Source organism: Pteropus vampyrus, unplaced genomic scaffold (assembly GCF_000151845.1).
Source record: "Pteropus vampyrus isolate Shadow unplaced genomic scaffold, Pvam_2.0 Scaffold462, whole genome shotgun sequence".
In the NCBI taxonomy this organism is placed as follows: Eukaryota; Metazoa; Chordata; class Mammalia; order Chiroptera; family Pteropodidae; genus Pteropus; species Pteropus vampyrus.
Window position 1 is genome coordinate 11,804 of NW_011889243.1, and position 19,880 is coordinate 31,683.

Below are 19,880 nucleotides of genomic sequence, written 5' to 3' on the forward strand. Positions count from 1 at the left end.
CCTAACCTTCATCGCTGCCAAGCTCACTCTGGGCCTAGGTACACACAGTGATGTGTATGTGTGAATGTACATGGGAATGAAAACTACTCAGATGTCCTTTCATCTGAGTAGGTAACAGGTAACATTTCTCAGGCTTGGGCCTCAGGCTCCTTTCCTCCCTTCACTTTTTCTCCACTGCCCTCTGAGATCCTTCCGTGTCTTTGAAAGCTACACCTGGAACGAGAAAACCAGCTATTCCTCAAATAGCCACAAGATGGTGCCATAAGCTCATAACCAGGCTTCTGTGGGTTCCCTTCAGGGAAACCGGAGACTCAGACCAGAAAGCCAAAGCATCCAGAGGCCTCGGGCTACTCTCCCCAGGATGACTCCAGCCCCTCACCGGTGACCCATGTGGCTCTGTTTGCACCACTGTGGCAGACCCAGTGGGGTTTGGCTCCTAATTCCTCTCTGTCCTTGCTTCCCTGTTGTTTTGCTCCTCCTTGTTCACCTTCCCATCTCCCTTTTCCTGTCTCTATTTTTGTGTCTGTCATCCTATCACCATCTCTCTCCTCGCATGTGTCTCTACCTCCATCTTCCTCAACAAATCTAATACACCATCTTATTCAACAAGTTTTAATAACACGTTGCTAGTCTTATTTTATGGCACATACTATCCTAGGCTCTGGAAAGTCAATGAAAGCAAGTTGGACTCTCAGTCCAGGGGAGTTAGCTCCCAGCTGAGGGGTGTGGTGGGCGAGGTTCTTTGTCCTCTGCCTCCTCCCTGTCCCCTTCCCTCCTCTCTTTAGTGATTGGCAGCAAATCTGGGGCAGTGGGGGTAGAGACTTTGTCCCCTTGCCCCCAACCCTGTACAGTGGAGTCAGGCTAGGCAGAGCAACAAAAACCCCAAGATCTCAAGACCCTCTTTATTCTAAGCCAATTCCACTGCTATATGATCTCCATTAATGCAGAGCCCAGCTCCACCCCAAATCCCTTTTTAAGGGTTGTCTTTGGGTCTGCTGGGCCTCGGTCTTCCCATTTGTGAAATCTGCTGGGTGAATTAATTCTTTGCTCCCTTCCATTCAGGACCCGTAGGTTCTCTAGGACGACTCCCAACCCTGCCTTGGCCTTGCGGGTGCATCTCGCACTCCCAGCTTCTCCTCACCAGTATTGAGGGTGTTGGCCGTCGGTCATCACTTAAAGACTCAGTTGTCCTGGCTGGTGAGCTGAAATCCACTGGCTTAGGATGGAAATCAAGGACCATTCAAAAAAAAGAGCCAGAAATGTTCTCCCAGCCTCCAACACACAAACAAATCTCGCCAAGGACTCACCTCCTCATCACTTTGGTTCATGGTGTTTGGTTTAGAGGCCTCACCAAGGGGCTAACCCAAAGACGCCTGTGCGAGTGATGCAATGACTAAGATTTTACCACCAGTATTTCTTTCCTTTGACTTTGTTACAGTTAATAAACATCCCAGAGCCAAACCCCCATGTTGTAGGCTGGACATCAGGGTGGGTGCATACTTACCCCATCCTTATACTCTCCCTTCTTTCTCCAGGGTGGGCTCACTTCTTGTGCACAGCTAATGCCTCCATCAGGGTTCAAGATCTTACCTTTTCTTCCTATAGAAATTTCCTCTTTTACACTCTCTCTCATTTAAATTCCAAACGGGTCAAAAATTTACATGTAAAAAAATGAAATTAAAGACTAAGGGCAATTCTTTTATGGTCTCAGAATGAAGGCTTTTTACTTTTGACTCAAAATCTAAAAGCCTTAAAATAAAATACTTGTCAATTCAAATACACTGTTCGAATTTCACAGAAAAATATCAAAGTCAAACTACAAACAAGAAATTGAGTTTTAAAAAAAGAAATTTACAACTCATATCAATAACACCTTCTCTCTGATGTATTTAAGCACTCCCAGATGTCAAAAATATAAATAGAAACAACCAGACCCAGAAAAATGGACAAAGTCAATTAAATGACAGTTCACAGAAAAGGAAACACAGTGGTTCTTAAACATACAACAAAATGTTCAACTTTACTCCGAATAAGAGAAAGCACAATAAAAAGGCTTCAACATAATTTAATGGAGAAGATATCTTTTCAACAAAAAGTGCTTGAACAATTGGATTACCATGTGGGGAGCGGGGTGGGGGGGGAGAAGAACCTCAACGATTTACCTCACACCATAAGTAAAAATGAATCACAAACCTAAAACTAATAGCTGAATCTAAACTTTTAGAAGAAAACACAGGAGAAAATATTCAAGATCTTGAAATGAGCGAAGACTTCCAAGATATAGGACACAAAATTTCTAACCATTAAAAAATTATAGGTTGAACTTCATCAAAATTAAAAACTGTTGCTTGTCAAGTTAAAGCATCAAGTTAGAAAGGCAAACTTGGAGAAAATATTCCAAATATACATACCTGCTAAAAGATTTGTGTCCAGAGTATACTAAGAACTCTTAATGACATCAATAAGATAACCTATTTTTTAAATGGAAAAAAAATATTTGAACAGACACTTCACAAGTGTGTGCATAGACAGAGGCTCAACAGCACTGGTCACACAATATCCAGGCTTTGGTTTTAGAGACCTTGGTTGATTTCAGTAACTGACCATTTAGACTACTTCCCACCCCCACCCCCGCGTCCCCGCCCTCGTTCCCTGGTTTAGTTCCAACTCTATTTTAAATTCACCAATAAAGATTGAGCCTGTGGAACCGTAGGTCGCCACCCTGGATCCCAATAAAAGCAGCATCCCCGGCCTGTGCGCATGCTCTTGCTCTGTACCCACCTGACCTCGATGTGTGGCCCGAGGTGTGTTGTTTAATTTCCAAACCTGTGAGTAATAAACCGGTATTTTTTCAGTTTCCTGATGGTTATTGCTGAAGGGCAGCTCGTAAGAACTAGTAAGATCTCAGACAAGGACTAGTCCGAGCACAACACTGGTTATTGATAGGCTGAGACCAGGACAAAACACAGAATATTACTAACAATAAAAACTACAGACACTAGACACAAGAGTACATGCTGTATGGTATAATTTATATATAGTTCTAGACAAGTAAAATTTAATCAATAGTTTCAGAGAACTCATCACTGGTGTCCTGAGCCTCAGGAGAGGGAGCGACAAGGATTGACTGAGAAGAGACACAGGGAACTTTGTGAGTTGATGGAAACATTCTATATCTTGATTGTGCTGGCTGGTGGTTACACAAGTGTTCACATTTGTCAAAGCACATCAAGCACTACATTTAAAATGGATGCATTTTATTGTATTATACTTTTTTAAAAAGTAAATGCTGGAGGAAGATAGAAAAAAAAACCATAATTTTGCTGGGACTGAAAATCCAAGTCTTAAAAATAAACAATTGAACAATTTTAAGAAACTAGAGATGCAATTTTTCACTTAACACGACTCAAAAAATCTAAACTTTTAATAATGCACTGTGTTGGCATGGCTATGAGGAAAAACACACTCTCAATCACTGATGATGGGAATATAAAATGGGCATGTGGGCAATATATACTAAATTACAAATGCCCTGAACTAGCAACTTCCCTTCTAGGATTTTATTCTACGTATAAACTCAATCATAGATGAAATAGCATATGTTAAAGATTATTACAACATTGTTTGAAATAGCAAAACTCAAAAAATAATCTAAATGTCCGTCAATGCAAAACAGGTTAAATAAATTATGATACACCCATACAGTAGAATCCTATTTAACTACAAAACCAAATGGGCAAAGTGTGTGTGTGTGTGTGTGTGTGTGTGTCCTAGCTAATATGAAAAAAGCCTCAAGGGGTAATGTTAAGTGAACAAAGCAACACTGTGCTTGCTAGGTTGCAATTTGTGTAATAAAAACCCAGAAGATACATATTTGGATTTCCTTGTATATATGTTAAAAAAAAAAAAAAAAAAAAAACTGTAAGAATAACCAAGAAAGTAATACCAGGGGATACTTTAGAAGAATTTGTAGGAAATTCATGGAGTCAGTTGTATGAGGGATAATACTTAGTATACCTTTTTAATTTTTCAAAATTTTTGAACCAGTGACTGTAGTAGCTATTCAAAATTTAAATATTTAAAAAGTAACATCAACATAATACATTATATATCAATATATCAACATAGCATAACTTTTTAACACATAGGCAGTGTCTAGTACAGCACAGGGACATACTTGGTACACAGTTAACATTTACTATTTTTATCCCCCCTCATACTTTAGGTTCTAGTTCCCCAAATCAGAGGGGCCCAGCTGCCTCTTCTGTGTCCTCACAGGGGGTTTCCCTTCTGCCCAATCTTCCCCATTTCTTCTTGCCCACAGAGCTGCCAGGCTCAGGTATCACCTCCTCAGGAAGCCTTTGACACCTTCCGTCTTCCTCCCCAAACCGTTTGGTGCCCCTCCTCCTCTTGTGGAGACTGGAAGGTCTGCTCAATCCCCTGAAGCATAGAGGCTCCTGAGCCTGTGGGCTCTCTTTCCTAGAGTGCTGACCTTGCCAAGGAGTGGCGAATATCCCCAGAACCAGGTATTACTGGTGGGCGGCAGGTCTGATTTCAACCACCTACATCCACAAGTTTCAGTTTCCCCTAAATGTTATGTTGATCCTCTCACGCCCACAGAGAGTCTGTAAGTTTCGGTTTCCCCTAAGCTTTCAGAGGAAGATGTCCATTAACCCTTGGTGTGCTGTGTGCAGTAGTGATGGAGGAAACAGAAATGACTCACTCATACACGAAGCTCATGGAGGGCAAGCACTTGTACAAAGAATAGTGACACAGGCAGTGGGGAAGAGGCATGATGGCAGCCCCAGAGTGGAGAGGGAGCCCAGGTGACAGCAAAGAAGATCATGTCCCACTAGGCCTAAGGGCAGCAAGACAGGAATGGGAAGGCAGGCTTTTGGGCAGACAGCCCTGGCTGGGTGGCTTCCAGGTGGGCAGAGAGGGGCAACAGGCAGGGGCTTGGGCCCTCTGGGGAGGGGCCCTGGAGCTGTAACCTGAACCCAATGGGTGTGTGGTCTCTGCTGGGAGTACAAGAGGAGGCACAAGGAACTGGCAGGAATGAAAGGGCGAAGTGGACAGCGCCTAATGCCAAGGAAGCTGGAGAGGGCCCTGAGGGAGGGTCCTCAAAGGGAGAACTTGGATTTCTGTGGAGTTTCACAAACTTTAAGAAGTGATTTGTTTTTCTTCTTCTTCTTCTTCTTCTTTTTTTTTTTGATTCATTTCTGAGGAATGGAGAAAAGCCCCTCCTCTGAGGTCTCTGGGGTTTGGGCTGGAGCATTGGAGCAGAAAGCCAGGCCAGGCTCCCAGAGCTGGGCCAGGCCAAACCTCCATGTCCACTTCCTGCCCTTGTACTAGTGGAGAAAGTGACCCACAGTGCAACAGAAGCAGCTGAGAGCAGCCCTATCTCCTAACCTAAATGTGGTGACTTTACCGTGCCCCACATTAGGTCGTTTCCTGGACCAGCTCTGACACACCCATATGCACCCTTTCATGGCAAACTTCCTTTTCAACTATAAAGAACATGAGTGCCCACTCTTGCCCCAGGGGCTGTGACACCTTCCGCAGGAAGGGGAGCTGTGGGTGATTCAAGAGCATCATGAGGGCCTGTGTCAGCCCTCAAGGCCCTGGTCCCTGGCTGGCCAGGAATAAGGGCATAGCCTGGGGAACCAACTACCCCCATTCTCCCCACTGCTCTCCAATACACTGTAAACACTACATTTGAGTTTTCAAACCTCTGTTAAGAAGCACAGGAAATGCAGGGCTCCCTTTCGCGCTACCCTAGGCCCTGGCCTGGCCCCTCAAGCATGCAAGACAGAGCCGGTAAACAAGACAAGAGGTCTTTAGGGCCAAGGGAAGAGCAGGCACCACTCTTTCCAATCCCCAACCCACTGGCCTGGACCCAGACTGCTATTAGTAAGGCGAGCCCAGCCGGATCCCCAAATCCTTCCCAATGCGGTGACCTCTTCTTAGTGGCCATCTCCCACTGCCAATCTCTCTGATCCCCCCCACTCTAGAGCCGGGAACCTGAGCCACGTGCTTTACTCCCTCACACTGGGACCAAACCAACTGCCGTTGGGCTTTCTGTGGGCCATGTCTCTCTAGTCAGGTAGCCAGCAGAGCAGAGAGACCTGGCCCTCCTGTCATCATGCTGTGTGCCCACTTCAGGGCTGGACAATCGGCAAGGATTGGGATGGGCAAAGGGTTGTCCAGAGAACCACTGTAGGTCAGAAGGGCAGGGTAGCCCGACTCAGCCTCTCCTAGCCTCTGGTGTTTCCCAGCCTCCATCTAAGGTGCAGTGCCAATGCATCCTCCAGCAAGACGCCCCCTGGCTTGGTGCCAGGTTAGGACTGGGCTATAGTCAGTCAACCAAGGCTGCTACTTCAGGGCCCTGAGGACAGCCTCCAGCTTCATGGCCACAGATAAGTCGCCCTTCACCTTCAGCCGTCCACTCATGTAGGCCCCCAAGGGCCACAGCTCCCTGCACAGCAGGGCCCGAAGGTCTGCCTCGGCCATCTCCGCCACCACGTCAGGGATGCCATCGGGCACCCCACATCCCACCCTCCCTTGCCCTGTGGGGAGAAAAAAACTAAGCATTAGTAGGGGAAAAGCTATGCGACAGCTATGTGACAGGGAAAAAGGGGCTAGCACATCCCACTGGGAGGAGTGGAGAGTAGTGGTTAAGTGTTCAGGTCCCAATATCCTGGGTTCAATTCCTATTGACTATATGACCACTCAGAGCCTTAGTTTCCAGACTGGTGAAATGGGGATGATGATAATCCCTAAGTCATAGGCTCATGGTGAGAAGTAAGTGAGAGAATGCATGAAAAGTGCTCAGCACAGAGCCTGGCACTCAGTAGGCCTGCAACATGTGCAGGGTTCTTGGTACAGGAAACTCTGCTTTCTGAGTTGTCCTGCTGATGAGTACAGGGTGGGGACACAATGGACTGGATAACCATTGTCTGCAAATGGTATATGGGTCCCCCGACTGCTATGGGTTCACCCAAAATTGTTGGCAGGAGCAGGGGCAGTCTAAAACAGGACTGGGGAAAGGGCTGCTACGAGCAACCTTGGTGGGAAGGAGAGGACAGGGAGGGCAATTGCACCTGAAGTGAGATCCAGGAAGTAGGTGTTCTGGGTGCCACTGGGCAAGATGACATTGAACTGGTAGCAGGCCCCAACTTGGTTGACCAGGGCCTCAGACAGGTAGGGCTGTAGAGCAGTTAGCAGCCCCTCGGCCACAGGCTGCTTCGAACTGGGCCCAACACCGTGATGGGCAGGCAGCTCAACTTCATTCACCATCTCCAAGGTATCTGTGGGGGGTGGCCCACAGGGTTGGGGAAGGAGGCAGAGAGGAGAGGTCAATATGCTGCCAATGTCAGGATCACTGTGGCCTCTGTACCTTTGTGGCAGTTCCCTCTTACATCCCCTTCAGGTCTGTGTTCAACCTCCTTCTCCGCTAAGAAGTCACCCTTGAGTATTCAGCCTTAAGTCTCACACCCCATTTCTAAGGTACTCCAGCCTTGGAATTAAAACTCTTTTCCAGATGCTGTTGCTTTCTCCCATGAAGACTCCTAAAGGCCTCCACACACTCACAAATACCTGGACTCTTCCTACTGCCTTAGCCCTCGTCAGCTCTAGAATTGGGGTAGCCTGAACAGATGAACAGGGTATGGACTGCATATGGACTTCTTTGGTTAAGGGAGCAAGTACAAAGCTCAGCCTGTGCTGGACACTAAGCTGAGTGCCCTACTGAGCCTCTTACCCTTTTCTGGAGTCTCCTTATCTGGCCCTGGGTGCAGGGTACCCCCTGCCACTGAGGACATGCCCCCCCGCAAGAAGTAGAGAGCCAGCTGCTGAAGGGGGCTGTCCAGGCCAGGTCCAGCGGGGCTGTCCTGGGGCGGCTGCAGCACGGCCTCCACGGCCAGCTCCATGCGGTCCACCTCCAGCCCCCAGGCCCTGGTCACATCGTTGATCTCCAGCTGGAGGACAAGGTGGGAAGAAATGGAATTTATTCGACACATCTTTCCGGAGATCCTTCTTTGGGCAGGCAGGTATAGCCACACGTGGACATGGAGGTACATGAGGCACCACATCTGCCCTCGAGCAGTTTCCGACTGGGAACACAGACATGGGCAATTACAACCCAGCTGTGAGGCCAGGCAGGGCATGGGGCAGTGAGGGGGTGACATCAGGAGGAGGAGTTATCCAGGTAAAGGGGCATCAAGGGAAGGAGGACCTTTCTAGACAATGCGAATACCATGTACACAAACCCAGACAAGAGAACCTGGAATGTTCTTGAACTGCGAGTAACCAGAGTTCCCTTTGGCTCAAGTGTGGGCTGAGGGATTAGAAATAGCTGAGGGGTCAGAGACAGCTGCTCCTGTTCACTTGGATTTATTCTGAGGTACAAGGAGCCCCAGAGAAGAGTTTAGCAGGGAGTGACAAAGCGACTTGCTTGTTGGAAGGATTCTCTTGGCTGCCACATGGACACTGAATTGGAGGCGGCTCAGGGTGGAGGAATGGAGACCAAATAGGATGTTGTTTCAAATCGCAGGCAGAAACAATATGGATCTGGTGTCAGGCTGTGAAGCCAAAATACACCAAGGAAGGAGCACAACTCTGCAAACTATATGAAGCTTCAGCAAGACACTAGAGAAAGAGAACCACCAGAGTGGTCATTTGCCCGGATGTGCGGTAACAGGGAGGGTGGTGAGAAGAAATCAGAGAAGACAGGTTACTGGATGTGGGTTCCCACATGGATCATGAGTGTGGACGTTTATCTAGGAGGACACACAGAGGGAGATACAGATTTGGGGGTGAGGACAAGAGGGATGGTAACTTTTTTAATACATTAAGCTTGAGGTGTGTATGGCACAGTCAACTGTCTAACAGGCAGTTGAATAACTGAGTACAGGGTGCAGGAGAAAATGGGGCAGAGCACAGTGTTGTAAACAGTGTCAAGAGGTAGCAAAAAGCCCTGGGTAGATGAGCTCTCCCCATGTCATAGGTAAAAAGAGACCACTGAGGGAAACCTGGAAACTGAAGGGCAGGAGAACAAGGAGTAACACGAGTGACCAAGATGGAAGGATCGATGCAGGGGTGTAGAGAAATAAAAGCCCAGGGAAGCAGATGATTGATCAATCGATCAGGAGTAAGAGAAGGATGGGTCCACAGAGTCACAGGCTGCCACCAGATGAAGTAGAGGAAGGACTGAGAGGTGTCCTCTGTGTTAGCAAAAGGGAGGTCACCATGATGTCTATGTTATGAGCCTAAGGGAAGCCTAGACTAACGACAGGAGGGGAAGAAGGAAAAGGAAGAGAGGCAGAAAGGCAAAAAGAAGAGAGGATGAAGGCAGGGAGGGAGCCGGGCCCAAAGCACTGCTGGTGCAGGGATGAGCCTCAGACAGAAGTGGATGCTTCCAAAGAGGCAAGAAAAGTAGCACAGATGTTAATGAGTTTGAAGAGGTGACAATGGAGGAAGTTGAAAGAGTTCTTGTTCTAGTGTTTCTTCTCGTGAGTAGGACGTAAAGCCTGCTACAAAGAGTGATGGTGGGGGCGGGGAGTGTGTGTGGAGAGGCTAGACCAGGGCAGTGAAGAGTGAAGTAGCTGGCCTAGAGCAGGTAAGGAGGGCCTGGCAAGTGAGAGGTGGGAATGTACAATCCCTCCAGATGAAATGTATGCAAAAAAGGGAGTGAGAATGAGAAATCTATGCCTGAACTGGGGCTTAAGGGAGGTATACTGGCTTTCCTGAGATTTCATTTTAACCACAGGCACTGACCTGACTGTACCAGGGGCCAGTTCAGTCTGGGCAATGAACCCTAACTGACTCTGACAACCTGGTGTGAGACTGACTCCCCGCCAACTGCCTCTCTTGGCTTTGTGTACCAAAGCCAAGTGCAAAAGGCTGAGGTTAATTTTCTCTTCCTAAAAGTAAATTAAAATAGAATGTGATTCCATGAATAAACTTGTTATCACTTATTATCTGAGTTTTATAAGATTGAGTACTGGCAATGAACTTAGAAAAAGACTAAATGAACTCAGTCAGAACTTACACAAAGAAATAGAAATCATAAAAAAGAAGCAATCAGAAATTAAGAATACATTAGATGGAATCAACAGTAGATTAGATGAAGCAAATGATCAAACCAGTAATCTGGAAGTCAAGGTAGTGGAAAACACCCAACTGAAACAGCAAAAAGAATTTTTTTAAAATGAGGATAATTTAGGGACCTCTGGGACATCAAGTGTACCAACATTTGCATCATAGTACAGAAGAAGAAGACAGAGAGCAAGGGATTGAAAACCTACTTGAAGAAATAATGACTGAAAACTTTCTTAACCTACTGAAGGAGCAGACATGAGTCCAAAAAGTACAGAGAGTCCCAAACAAGATGAACCCAAAGAGGACCACACCAAGACACATCATAATTAAAATTCCAAAGGTTAAAGACAAAGAGAGACTCTTAAAAGCAAGAAAAGAAATGCAGTTTGTTACATACAAGGGAGCTCCCATAAGACTGTCAGCTGATTTCTCAACAAAACCTTTGCAGGCCAGAAGGGACTGGCACCAAATATTCAAAGTGATGAAAAGCAAGGACCTACTCCACCCAGTAAAGTTAGAATAAAAAGCTTCCCAAACAAGAAAAAGCCAAAGGAGTTCATTACCATCAAATCAGTATTACAAGACATGTTAAAGAGACTTCTTTAAAAAGAAGAAAAAGAAATCAAAAATACAAATAATAAAATGGCAAAACTACAAACCTATCAATAATTACTTTATATTTAAATGGATTAAATGTTCCAATCAAAAGACATAGGGTAGCTGAATGTATAAAGAAACAAGACCCATACATATGCTGCCTACAAGAGACCTATTTCAGATTGAAAGACACACAAAAACTGAAAGTAAATGGATGGAAAATATATTTTATGCAAATGAAAATAAAAAAAAGGCTGAGGTAGCAATATATATCAGACAAAATAGACTTTAGAACAAGGCTCTATTAAGAGACAAAGAAGGACATTACATAATGATAAAGGGATCAATCCAACAAGAGGATATATCCTCATAAACATTTATGCACACAATATAGGAGAACTAAATATATAAAGCAAATATTGACAAATGTAAAGGGAGAGATGGACAATAATAGTAGGGGACCGTAACAACCTATTGACATCGATAAACAATCGGACAGAAAATCAACAAGGAATCAGCAGCCTTAGATAATACATTAGACCAGATGGACTTAATAAATATTTTTAGAACATTTCATTCCCAAACACCAGACTATACATTCTTTTCAAGGTCACATGAAACATTTTCCAAGATAGACCACATGTTAGGCCACAAAACAAGTTTCAATAAATTTAAGACTACAATCAGATCAACAATCTTCTGCAATTACCATGGTATGAAATGAGAAATCATTACAAGAAGAAAACTGAAAAACACACAAATATATGAAAGTTAAATAACATGCTACTATACAATGAATAGGTTAACAACAAGATCAAGGAAGAAATCAAGAGAAACCTTGAGGCAAATGAAAATGAAAACACAATGGCCCAAAAATCTATGGGACACAGCCAAAGCAGTTCTAAGAGGAAAATTCAGAGCAAGACAGGCCTACCTCAAAAAATAAGAAAAATCTCAGTTAAGCAATCTAACCTTAAAAAAAAAAAAAAAAAAGAATAAACAAAGCCCAAAGTGAGTAGAAGAAAGGAAATAATAAAGATCGGAGCAAAAATAAATAAAAAAGAGTCTAAAAAATATTATAAAAGATCAATGAAACCAAAGCTAGTTCTTTGAAAAGATCAACAAAATTGATAAAGCTTTAACCAGGCTCATCAAGAAAAAAAGAGAGGACCCAAATAAATAAAATCAGAAATGAAAGAGAAGTGACAACTTCTAAGTAAATACTACGAACAATTATATGCCAACAAAATGGACAACCTGGAAGAACTGAATAAATTCCTAGAAACATACAATCTCCCAAGGCTGAATCAGGAAGAAACAGAAAATCATAACAGACCACTACTAATGAAATTGAATCAGTAATCAAAAAATTCCCAACAAACAAAAGTCCTGGACTAAATGGCTTCACCGATAAATTTTCCAAACCCTGAAAGAAGAATTAATGCCTATCCTCAAACTATTCCAAAAAATTCAAGAGACAGGGAAACTCTCAAACTCATTTTATGAGGCCAGCATTACCATGATACCAAAACCAGAAAAAGACACTAGAAAACAAACAAACAAACAAAAACACTATAAGCCAATATCTCTGATAAACATAGATGCAAAAGTCCTCAACAAAATATTAGCAAATCGAATTTAGCAATACATTAAAAAATCACACACTGTGATCGAATGGGATTTATTCTTGAGATGCAAGGCTGGTACAATAGCTGCAAATCAATAAACAAAATGAAGGATAAAAATCATGATTTATATCATTAGATGCAGCAAAAGCATTTGACAACATCCATTACAAAATCCAAGCATTTAACAACACCCAAAAGCAAAATCCAACACCCATTTATGATAAAAACACTCAGCAAAGTGAGGATAGAACAAACATATCTCAACACAATAAAGGTCATATATGACAAACCCACAGCTAACATCATACCTAACTGTGAAAAGCTGAAAGCTTTTTCTTTAAGATCAGGAACAAGATAAGGATGTTCACTGTCACCACTTTAACCAACATAGTACTGAAAATCAACACAGTAAATCAGAAAAGAAAAAGAAATAAAAGGTATCTAAATTGGAAAAAAGTAAAACTGTCATTATTTGCAAATGACATAATTCTATATACAGAGAACATTAAAGATTCCACCAAAAAAACTACTAGAATGGAAAAATGGAAAAAAGTTGCAGAATACAAAATTAGTATCTAGAAATAGGTTGTATTTCTATACGCAGAGAACTTCAGAAAGATAAATTAAGAAAAAAAAAATCCCATTTATAACTGCATCAAAAAAATATCCAGGAAAAATTTAACCAAGGAGGTAAAAGACTTGTACTCATAAAATTATAAGGCAATGAAGAAAGAAATTAAAGATACAAATAAATGGAAGCATATATCGTACCCATGGAAAAAGAGAATTAACATCATTAAAATGTTCATACTACCCAAAGCAATCTATAGATTCAATGCAATCCCTATCAAAATACCAATGGCATTTTTCACAGAACTAAGATAATTCTAAAATTTGTATGAAACCACAAAAGACCCTAAATAGCCAAAGTAATCTTGAGAAAGAATAACAAAGATGGAGGTATCACGTCACCTTAAGTCAATCTATACTATGAAGCATGGTACTGGCATAAAAACAGACACATAATGGAACAAAATAGAGAGCCCAGAAATAAACCCATTTCTATAGGGTCAATTAATCTATGACAAAGAAGGCAAGAATATTTAATTGGGTAAAGACAGTCTCTTCAAAAAATAGTGTTGGGAAAACTGGACAGATAACGTGTAAAAACCTGAAACTAGACCACTTTCTTATATCACAAACAAGAATAAACTCAAAATGGATTAAAGACTTCAATGTGAGATCTGAAACCATAAAACTAGACAAAAACATAGACAGTAAACTCTTATATTGCTCTTAGCAATATGTTTTGGCTATGTCTCCTAGGGCAAGGAAAACAAAAGAAAAAATAAACAAATGGGACTACATCAAACTAAAGTTCTTGCACAGAAAAGGAAAGCATCAACTAAATGAAAAGTCAACCTACTGAATGGGAGAAGATATTCACCAATCATACATCCCATAAGGGGTGAAATCCAAAATATATAAAGAACTCATACAACTTAACGAAAAAGCAAAAAAAAAAAAAAAAGAAAAAGAAAAAGAAAAATCACATTAAAAAATGAACAGAGGACCTAATAGACATTTCTCCAAAAATGACATACAGATGGCTCACATAAGAAAAGATGCTTAATGTCACAAATCATCAGAGAAACACAAATTAAAACTATAATGAGATATCACCTCACACCTGTCAAAATGGCGATCAACAATAAATCAAAAAACAACTGTTGGTGAGGATGTGAAGAAAAGGGAACCCTCATGCATTGTTGATAGGACTGGAAACTGGTGCAGCTGCTATGGAAAACAGTATGGAGATTCCTTAAAAAATTAAAAATTGAACTACCATATGACCTAGCAATCCCACTTCTGGTTATTTATCTGAAGAAATCCAAAACACTAATTCGAAAAGATATATGCACCCATATGTTCACTGCAGCATTATTTACAATAGCCAAGATATGGAAGCAACCTAAATGCCCATCAATAGACAACTAGATATAAAAGAGGTGGTACATATATACAATGGAATATTACTCAGCCATAAAAAAGAATGAAATCTTACTATTAGCGACATTGATGGACCTAGAAGGTAGTAAGCTAAGTGAAATAAGTCAAACAGAGAAAGACAAATACCATGTGATTCCTCTTATATGTGGAATCTAAAAAAAAAAAAAAAAATGAACAAAACAGAAACAAACTTATAGAGAACAAATTGATGGTTGCGAGGTGGGAGGGGCATTGGGTAGCTAGGTGAAAAAGGTGAAGGGATTAAGAAATACAAATTGGCAGTTACAGAATAGTCACAGGGATGTGAAGTACACACAGTGAATATAGTCAATATTGTAATAACTATGTATGTTATCAGGTGGGTATCAAGAATTCTGGGAGATCACTTTGTAGGTTATATCGATGTCTAACCACTATGCTGTACACTTGAAACTAATATAATATTAAATGTAAACTGTAATTGAAAAATGTTTAAAAGTTAAAAAAAAAGATCGAGCACTGGGTTGGGGGTAGAGGAGCAGTTGATCTGGCTCTGACCCAGCTCTGCTTTGGACCATGATTCTCAGAGGCATGTCAAATAATCCCTCCCTCCAAATAAAACAATAATACTGGCCCCCTTGCAGTGACATATAAAGCTGAGATACACTGGGATGGGCAAAAAGACCTTGTAAACTATAAAATGCTCTGTACGTGACAATGATTGCTACTGTCACAAGCAGTTTTCTGAAGAATTTACCAGTTGGTTGATTTACTTCCTGCAGGGACTGGGCCTTCCAGGACTAGCATTACCCAACTCCTCCTCCTGTCCTCTGACCCCAGTCTCCTGGAGAAAGCAGAGCTGAGGAAAATGAGGAAAAACTTCACCCAAGTTTCCATCGGGACATGGGAGCAGGAAACATACTGTGTCTTCATTTCTATCCTATCTTGTAACAAAGATCTGAGGTGAATTCCAGTATAGGTAACTGCTCACACACGGAGAAGAGGCCAGAAAAAGGTCCAAATATCCTTATGTCCTTTCGTTGTCAGAACAAGGAACACAAAACCACAAAATTGCACGTGTTACACCTACACCATGGAGCACGGAAATTCCCAGAAGGTGAATGAGCCAGGCATGCCCCTGCTCCTCTCACCTACCTACCTGCCCCAAATCTGCAGAGGGCCCCTGAGGCCAAGTGTTGTCATGGCAACACCCACAGAGCAGTAAAGGGCAAAACCTTGGCAGTCAGAGGCAGCCTGCAAGAATTTATGTCAGGCCACTGTTAGCGCCTGTTTCTCAGGGATTAGTTTGCTCCAGATCACTACGGTCTGTGCCCATTTTCCGTTCCCCAACTCATAGTCCCACCCAGATCACTGGCTCTTCAGAGGCTTTCACACTCTTGGGCATATGGTAAACTGAGGTCCAGAGTGTTCTGTGCTTTGCTTAAAACACCCTGGCAGGAAGAGCCAGGCCCAGATGCCAGCCATTGAACTCTGCCCTATGAGAAGCTGCTTACCAGGAGCTGGTCGCTGATCTTGAGCTTCTCCATCTGGATCTCCCGCAAAGGTCTCTTGAGCAGGGCCTTGGTCATGGCATTCTGGGCCGTCATGCGCGTGGCTGTGTTCAGGTCCTTCACAGTCATCACTGACAGTACTGGGTCCCAGATGCGGAACTGAACATCAGCCCCCACGGACAGCACAGCCCCATCCTTAGAGGCCAACTGTTAGGGGAGGCCATGAAAGAGGAAACACTCAAGGCACTGGGGCTGCAGGGAGGTCAAGCCCACTGAGACAACCCAGCTTGATCCACCTGTCTGGTAGCTAGTGCTTCATGGACAAAATGGTGTCCCCAAGTACACAGGGCTAGATATACGGAGCAAGGATGTCCTCCCAGCCTCCAGTCTTGATTTTCTGGTCTCCTCTCCCCTCCCCTCCCCCTGCCCGAGGGCTACTCTCAGGCCAAGGTACTGGCACCCAGAATACCCTCCGTACAAACCCCCACTCCCTCTGTCCAGGGGAACTGAGAAGCCCCTCACCTTGCAGGGAGGGACATTGAAGGCTCGTGTCCTCAGATCCACCCTCTGAAAGGAGTCAATGAAGGGCAGGAGCAGAACCATGCCAGGCCCCTGAGGGGTGCGGATCCGGCCCAGTCGAAACACGATCATCCGCTCATAGGTGGGCACGATCTGTCCACAATGGCAAGAGTGGTGAGCCCAGGTTGGCAATGATGTCTGCCCATGGCCCTCCCTCACCTCTCTTCTCCTCACCCTGGACAGTGTCAGGTATCCTTAACACCGTTTTTAGATGAGAAAACCAAGGCTCTGAGGGGTTAAGTGACTTGCTCAAAAATCACACAGCCCGTAAGTGAAACAGGCAAGATCTGGATACAGCTCTGAATGACTCCAGAAGCTATGTTCTCAACTACCATACGGTATTACTCAATCCTCAGAGGAATGTTTCATTTCTGTGGTCTGATGCTAGCTAGATGTGACTCAAACTTGGAAACTTTCTGCCCTTAGATAAGTTAGGAGCAAAGGCTGGACTGCTCTACCAACAACCACAAGCAAAGGGCTTCATCGACTTCAGGTCCTTAGAGTCTCCACAGAAGCAAATACGTCCAAACTGAGAAATGAAGGCCCAGAAAGGTGAAGTGATTTACCCAAGGTCACACAATACTTGTTTCAGTGACAGTTTTAGGACTAGGATTTGGGACCTTCTAAGGACTCCCTTCCAGACCACACCAAACTCAAAGGCTTTCCAGAAAAGCTGACGATGGTCTAGGGCCACACAAAGGGCAGGGCATGTCTGGGCTTACACCTTCACTGCAGCTTTCAGGTGTGATCCTCGACTATAGTTCGTCCTTTTCTCATCTTTACGATGGGAAACGAAGCTTGAATACCTATCACTCATAACCTGCTGGGCCAACTTGAGTGTTTTTCATTTCCAATTTAGCCTAACCCAAAGGGAAGAAAATTTGGCGATAAAATGTGTGCACCTCAAGGCCAGTGTCCAGAAACCAGGACTTGGGAGTTTGGCTTCCAGTATGACTAGACAAGTCTGAGCCTCACTTTCCTCATCTGAAAGATGAGAATGAACAATCCTTGCCCCACTCATTTAACAGAAGTGTGATATTATACCATTTAAGGAAAGGGGGCAGAGGATGGGGAATTCGTCCATCATCAATCAATGCCAAAGCTCTCAGTGTGGTCCAAACCACCCTGGAGTTGATCCAGTCAGCTTTACCTTCAGGGCAAACCAGCCAGAAATGGGGAAGGTGATCAGCAGCAGCATGAACCCCAGGAAACTGATGAGGCCATGGCAAAGGCAGGAGGGCCAGGTCTGAGGCACACCTGGTAACAAGAGAACTGAGGCAGTCAAGGGATGCCAACTGGGTCTGGCAGGACAGCTGCAGACAGTGTGAATGTGGTCAAATGTGCCTTGTGCCCACCTCTCCAGTAAGCGGCTCCTTCCTTCTCAGGAATCTCAATCTGCCCCTTTGCTTAATACTCCCATATCTTTGGGCGGTGTTAATTAAAAACTGTTCCCTCCTCCCACAAATCAAAACTAATGTATCTCATGTCCCACCCTCATACGACTACTCTCTGCTGGACAACAGCCATCAGATGTGAGCAGCCAAATCATGTGATGCTCTCCTCATTGGACTGAAAGGGAGTCAATCTTCTTGTCTAATTTATAGTGCCTTCCCATACTTGGCACAGAGCCAGGAGCACGTGGGCATCTTTGTGCTAAGCTGAATTGAATGCTGTTGGCATAACACATCCCTCTTCTACCATCAGTCTGAGAAATGTGCTTTCAAGGTGACCTTTTGCAGATAATGCTTTAGCCTAAAGAGATGAATTAATGGTTCACCAATAGGAGCCATAGGTGAGGACTAAGATGTTTTTCCTAGCTCACAATTCACTACATTTTAATGCCCTAAGGGCCATCAAATGCATGCTTCACTTAAAGAGCTTCAGGTGGGAGGTAAGGGAGGAGGGAACTAGGAAGATGAGGCTCATCTATGCCAGAGGTCCTGGCTCCTGGAGAGCCAGGAGCCCAGGATGGGAGTGAAGCTGGGACAGCCTCAGAATCTGGGATGAGGTCGTCTCTGCTCTCCTACCCTCTCAACCCTGGACAGGAAGCAGACAGGAGCCTCTGCTCCATCCTCCCTCTCCGGAGTCCCAGGATACTAAGTCTCCTTTCCCGCCTGGCTCGAATCCACGTGGCCCCTGCAGGAAAGGACCTTTGGATGGGGAAGCTGTCATTACAGGAGGGTCAGGAAGGAACCAAATCCTCCAAGATTTGGTGTGAGGCTGAGGAATGGGGGATTTGGAATGTGTGACTCAAGGCTTTGGAAGAAGACAGGGCCAGAGCAGACACATAGGCAGCCGGGGGGCCTTTTTGGCTTGTGCATCTCCATCAGCAAAAGGGAAGGTGTGCAAGCTCAGGGCGGCTAGAGGTGCCCTGGGGGTGAAGATTCTGCCACTTTTCTGCAGCCAAGTGCCCTTGGCGTGTTGATGACCTTCTACGCCTAGACTTTGGTTTCTTTCTAGTCAAAATGGGAACTTGAAACCTCTGCCCTGGCCCAAAGGGCTGATAGGAGCCGAGGAATTGAGAGGTGGGGCGAAGTTTCTTGGAACATGAGAAGATGTCTGGGGCTGCAGCCCCACAGAACTGCAGATCAACGCTAGTATCCCAGCGCCCGGTCCCGGCCTCTCTCCACATCGTGTCCCTTCTCTCGGTCCCTCTTCTTAGGATGCTAGAGCGCGAGATCGGCAGACTTCTAGAGGCAGAGGTCGGGCCTGGAGATGCGGTCGTTTCCCCAGCCCATCCTCCAGGTCTGCTGTGCTGGGCGGCTACTCACCAGCCCCTGTCCCCACGCCTCCCCGTTCCGGAAACAAGCAGCCTTTCTGCGAGCCTAGGAAGCCGAAGTTCGACTGCTGGAAACGGTCAAAGTCCCCCAAGGGCAGCGCCCGGTACCCAGACCTGCCGAGCATGGTTCTTGGCAGAGGGTACACCTTCGAGGGTACACCTTTGACTGTGCGTTGCCGGGTTAGACTCGCCGAGACCTACCCCGCCCCGCCCTTACCGGCCGCCGCTTCCTGTTTCCCCAGCTCCCGCCGTCGCACAGCGCCCCCTGCGCTAGGAGGACCGATCTGCGGCCACAGGGCGAGAAAGAAGGGAGGTCTGAGTTCTTGGGAGCCTAAAGTCCATCCTCCTGCATGCTCCCTTTCGGCTTTAGGAAGGGAGCAAGAGGAGAAGTTGGCTTCCTCAGGAGCGAAATCCTCTCCAGAATCAAGGAAATGGTACAAGCTTTCTCAGCACTCCCTCTCCAAGCTCGACTGGGGGTATGTGTATTGGGAGGGGAGGGGGTGCTTATCTAGAATTATAGTTTCTCCAGGGCATAGTCAGCAAAATTTTCCACTTTGTGTCCCCATAGCCCAGCAAGCAAGGACAGGTACAGAGTGGATGGGTCTCAGTACTTCTTAATTGATTAGGTTACTGTGGTCAAGGTGGGGCAAGAGGGTCTGAACTTTGGCACAAAAAAGAGAAATTTTGTGTGCAGACTTC

At 44.7% G+C, this 19,880-nt stretch overlaps 1 protein-coding gene across 3 annotated transcripts; it reads right to left on the bottom strand.

The window, feature by feature from the left end:
• Positions 1 to 2,049: 2,049 nt before the first annotated feature.
• On the bottom strand, positions 2,050 to 19,400 carry STOML1 (stomatin like 1). 3 transcript variants are annotated; one of them, XM_011382043.2, is made up of 7 exons: positions 19,174 to 19,400; positions 17,553 to 17,659; positions 16,346 to 16,495; positions 15,827 to 16,030; positions 7,760 to 7,976; positions 7,101 to 7,307; positions 2,050 to 6,566 (listed from the first exon to the last, which is right to left on the bottom strand). In XM_011382043.2, the coding sequence occupies exons 1-7, from the start codon at positions 19,304 to 19,306 to the stop codon at positions 6,373 to 6,375; spliced, it is 1,212 nt and encodes a 403-aa protein (XP_011380345.1). In that variant the 5' UTR covers positions 19,307 to 19,400; the 3' UTR covers positions 2,050 to 6,372. The 3 variants fall into 3 exon arrangements, with proteins under 3 accessions (XP_011380345.1, XP_011380346.1, XP_023380159.1); XM_011382044.2 differs by lacking the exon at positions 17,553 to 17,659 and having other exon boundaries at positions 19,174 to 19,312; XM_023524391.1 differs by lacking the exons at positions 17,553 to 17,659; positions 19,174 to 19,400 and adding an exon at positions 16,577 to 17,531.
• Between the last annotated feature and the right edge of the window lie 480 nt (positions 19,401 to 19,880).

What these genes read in the sequence shown, in the direction of transcription:
- STOML1 (XM_011382043.2), bottom strand. Translation starts at nt 19,306, where the DNA reads ATGCTCGGCAGGTCTGGGTACCGGGCGCTGCCCTTGGGGGACTTTGAC. An exon ending in TCAATGTCCCTCCCTGCAAG is followed by an intron (nt 16,031 to 16,345) that starts GTGAGGGGCTTC and finishes CTCCCCTAACAG; the next exon opens with TTGGCCTCTAAGGATGGGGC. An exon ending in AGATCAGCGACCAGCTCCTG is followed by an intron (nt 7,977 to 15,826) that starts GTAAGCAGCTTC and finishes CTTGTCCTCCAG; the next exon opens with CTGGAGATCAACGATGTGAC.